Source organism: Eptesicus fuscus, chromosome 3, assembly GCF_027574615.1.
Source record: "Eptesicus fuscus isolate TK198812 chromosome 3, DD_ASM_mEF_20220401, whole genome shotgun sequence".
NCBI lineage: Eukaryota > Metazoa > Chordata > Mammalia > Chiroptera > Vespertilionidae > Eptesicus > Eptesicus fuscus.
The window spans coordinates 477,924-482,422 of NC_072475.1; the positions used below are offsets into that span (position 1 = coordinate 477,924).

Below are 4,499 nucleotides of genomic sequence, written 5' to 3' on the forward strand. Positions count from 1 at the left end.
TTCCACAACCCGCCGTGGTGAAGAAAATCTGTGTTCTCTGAAGAGAAGGAACATGAGCTGGGAAGTCCGACAGTCCTGTTTTTCCTGCTGTTCTGGGAAATCAATTGTGAGCCAACAGGGGTCACCCACTGCCCCTCACAATCTCGGGGGGCCTGCAGGCGGCCCTCACAGCGTCGGGGGCCGGAAGCCACCACAGGAGGGTGTGAGTGAGACTTCCCAGCCAGAGCAGGTCGCGGGGAGTCGCGTCCGGGCCTCAGCTTCCCTGACGAAGTCCATCTTTGCCCTCACTCAGCTGTTGTCTGTTTGCATCTCGTAAATGCACCTCTGAACGTCGATGTCTCCTTTTCCAGACCCTCGGGCCCACCCTCCCCAGAGCGGAGACCAGGGCCCGCAGGCCATCTGGCCCCCGAACGCCGTCTCCGCGGCTGCACTGTTCCCTGTGAACGCCTGCCCCTCCCGTGGACAGGGCGTGGGTCTCTCCCTCGGACCTCATCCCAGAGGTCTCCCTGCTTTGCTTCCTCCCGCCCCCTAACCCCCCTGGGCTTCAGGTAACTAACCCCCTTACTCTCCCCTTTGAGTCTAACCCTATGTAATAAAAGTCTAATATACAAATCAACCAAACTGCAGGACGACTGGTCGCTATGACGCGCACTGACCTCCAGGGGGCAGACGCTCAATGCAGGAGTTGCCCCCTGGTGGTCAGTGCACTCCCACAGGGGGCGCGCCGCTCAGCCAGAAGCCGGGCTCACGGCTGGCGAGCGCAGCGGCGGTGGCGGGAGCCTCCCCCGCCTCCGGGGCAGCACTAAGGATGTCCGACTGCCAGACATCCCCCGAGGGCTCCCAGACTGCGAGAGGGTGCAGGCCGGGCTGAGGGACGCCCCCCCCCCACCCCAAGTGCATGAATTTCGTGCACCGGGCCTCTACTGCATAGAATAAGCTGAAAACTGCCATTCTCTGAAATGTTTTCTCAACTTGTTGAGATTTTGCTTCCCAGCAATTGTCATCAGTTTAAATAAATTCATAAAAAGTTCTTACAGGTTTGGGTGTTTCTTACGTTTGTACAATGAACTGTTTGCTCATCTGTGGATTGAACTAATCATGTCAATATCATAAAATATTTAATGACATAATTCATATAAAGTGCTAGAGGTCCCAGCATACAGTACATGCCCCTAAACATGACCACTGTTATTAATTAACTAGAGGCCCAGTGCATGAATTTCATACATGGAGGGGGGGTCCCCTCAGCCTAGCCTGCATCCTCTCCAATCCAGGACCCTTTGGGGGATGTCCGACTGCCGGTTTAGGCCCGATCCCCAGTAGTTGGACATCCCTCTCACAATCTGGGACCCCTGGCTCCTAACTGCTCACCTGCCTGCCTGCCTGATCACCCCTAACTCCCCCCCCCCGTGCCAGCCTGGTCTCCCCCAACTAACCACCCTGCTGGCTTGGTCACCCCCTACTGCCCCCTGCCGGCCTGGTTGCCCCCAACTGCCCCCCCCTTGCTGGCCTGGTCGCCCCACGCAGCCTGCTATTCGGTCGTTACTTTGAGGGCATCCTGACCAATTTGCATATTACCCTTTTGTTAGTATAGATACTACTTCCTGGAGGTAAAAAATGTACTTAGCAATGGAAAGTTTTCCTAGAAATGGCTTCTACATACGCAGTATTTACAGTATGTGGATTTGTTGGGACCTGTAGCACTAACTTAATAAATTACAAGTATATTATATTATATTCATCAATTATTAGTGTATGGATTCAATGACTACAAGGTAAGTATATTATTATTAAAAACTATACAGTATTTTAGAGTCTTGGAAGCTAATGCTGATTCTACTTTTATCTTTAAAATGTGGCCTTGATATTCTTTTTAAAATTAGAGATCCCAAAACATTAGGTTTTCAAAAACTCATTTCAGGTTAATAAAACAGAAAAAAAAATGGAGAATAGTGAAAAAATATAAAATTTATATAAAAGGCAAATTTATTAATACAAAGGACATAAAGCAGAGGGCAGACAGTCACGTCAGCTAAGGAAATGTGGGTACAGACTTTCAAATGAGATGATCCATGGCATCAACTTTGGAGGAAACACAAAACTAGACAATTTCTATACCGTCCTAACACACAGCACAAGCGGGACGCGTGGGAAATGTGTCTGGACACCGGGAATGACGGTGACGGGACCCCCGCGGAGAAGCCCAGGTTCAGAGAGAATTTGCGTGGGTTTTTTGTTGGTGGTGGTGGTTTTTGGTTAGCAAATAAAACCAAGGCATTTCATTTTTCTGTCCTGTTGTTTACGTTGGTAAAAACCAAAGTCTTTATTCACGCAGTTACCACGCGATTCACATCCATACACACACGCGTGACTTCTTATCAGAACGCACCCCTGAGACGCAGTTCAGAAGACGCTTCGCTCCCTGCCGTCTCTAAGGTCTCCTGGTCCCTCCGGCCGCCTCCGGAGTGTAGTTCTGGCGAAAGCAGTTTGCAGAATGCAGCCCCTGACGCAGACCTGCCTTTCCAGGTGGTTGATTTGATCGGAGGACAGACAGGCCTCGGGGAAGAGCAGGCAGGAGCCGGAGAGCCCGGCGTCGCCTTTATCCGCCGATTAAAGCCTTTTGTCCAAACCGCCGTGATAAACCCCGTGCACGCGTCGCTGAGCCGCGTTTCAACCGTTAACGTCCCGTCTCCACCTCGCCCCAGGCCCCGAGGGGCGCGGGGTGCGTTCTGTTGACTCAGCGGAATGGACCCGCATCTCCTTTAGAATCAGGACCACAGGAGCCCGACCCGGTCTCTGGGAGACACCCACGTCCTCCGACCCGCGCACACGGCCGCGTCCCGGGCCTGGGGGTCCCGGCGAGGAGCGGCAGCGGTCAGCGAGGCCGGCTCAGGTCAGGGAGGAAGGACGCCCGATGAGGCCTGGGGACGTGCAGTGGAGAGGCTGGACGGGCGGCTGGGAGAGGTCCGGGAGGCGGGACTAAGCGGGGCCTCGCAGGACCAGGAGTGGTAAGAGGCAAACCTCCGGACGGGCCGCTGAGGCGCGGGTCTCCCTGTCTCCTCGGCTGCGCTCTGAGCCCCACAGAACCGTCCTCGGGACGGGCGGTGGATGCTCCGCAGGTGAGAGCCGCGAGTCCAGGCCGCGGGCTCCGCTCGCGGGAAACAGTGGGCATCGCGGCCACCTACGAGGTGAAGCCAAAACCTCCACACGGCGCGGCCGGCGTGGCTCAGGGGGTGAGCGTGGACCTGTGAACCAGGAGGTCAGGGTTCGATTCCCGGTCAGGCACAGGCCCGGGTTGTGGGCCCGATCCCCAGTGTGGGGCGTGCAGGAGGCAGCTGATCCATGATTCTCTCATCATTGAGTTTCTATCTCTCCCTTCCTCTCTGACATCAAGAAAATACTCCAGAAAAAACATTTAGAAATAGAATATATACTCTCTGTAATAAAGAGTAAAAAGAGGAGAAGAACCCTGGCCGCCTACACGTACTGGCTTCGCGAGGGCACGCTGCCCGGCTTCCTCTCTGAGTACCAGCTCCTGGGGGCCGCGCGGCGGGCGGGCAGGTGGTACCTGGGGCCCCCGCTCTCGCCGGGGACGTAGGACACGCAGGACAGGACGGCGCCCCCGGCCACGAGCAGCAGCGCGGAGACCCAGCCCAGGTACAGCGCCTCCCCGAGCTCGCGCTTCCGGCCGTCGTCCAGGGTGGGGTCGTAGAAGTCCCGGACGACGGAGGCGGCCACCCAGCTCACGGGCGCCAGCACCGCCACGCCCACCACCATGAACAGGACCCCGGCGGCCAGCAGGGTCGCGCCCTTGGCCTCGGCCTCGGCCCCGGCGCAGCGGGAGCAGCGCATGCCCAGCGCGGCGGCCAGCGAGGCCAGGGCGGCCAGGGCGCAGGCCGCGCACATGAGCCCGCGGGCCGCCTGCAGGTCGGTGGGCAGGGCCAGCAGCGAGTCGTAGACCTTGCACTGCAGCCGGAGGTGGGTCTGGCTGCGGCAGCTCATCCACAGCCCCTCCCACAGCGTCTCGAAGACCACGATGTTGCTGCCGATGAAGGCGGACACCTTCCACTGCGGCATGATGGTCACGGCCACGGTGCCCACCGCGCCCGCCCCGCCCAGCAGCAGGCCCACCCACTGCAGCGCCGAGCTGGCCATGGTCCGGGTCCTGGTCCTGGTCCTGGTTCTGGTCCTGATCTGGGTCCTGGTCCTGGTCCTGGTTCTGGTTCTGGTCCTGATCTGGGTCCTGGTTCTGGTCCTGGTCCGGGTCCGGGTCCGGGTCCGGGCCGCTCTCCGGCTGGGCTCCTGCGCCTGAGCCCCAGCGAGACAGGCCCGTAGGAATGAGCTCAGAGCCGGGCTTCTCGCTCAGAGCCGCTCGGCTGCTCCTGCTCTGAGATTAGATCCAGTGCCGGCTGCCGGCTGCCGGGCCGCCCTCCCCTGTGGCAGGTGAACCCGCAGAGCAGGTGGAGCCGCTTTCTCGGCCAATCGCAGACCGTGGCAGG

General features: G+C 58.4%; 1 protein-coding gene across 1 annotated transcript; it reads right to left on the minus strand.

The window, feature by feature from the left end:
* Nucleotides 1-1,963: 1,963 nt before the first annotated feature.
* On the minus strand, nt 1,964-4,155 carry CLDN8 (claudin 8). The gene has a single exon (XM_054710479.1). The coding sequence runs from the start codon at nt 4,153-4,155 to the stop codon at nt 3,478-3,480; it is 678 nt and encodes a 225-aa protein (XP_054566454.1). The 3' UTR covers nt 1,964-3,477.
* Between the last annotated feature and the right edge of the window lie 344 nt (nt 4,156-4,499).

Coding starts and splice junctions, on each gene's coding strand:
- CLDN8 (XM_054710479.1), bottom strand. CDS start 4,155: ATGGCCAGCTCGGCGCTGCAGTGGGTGGGCCTGCTGCTGGGCGGGGCG.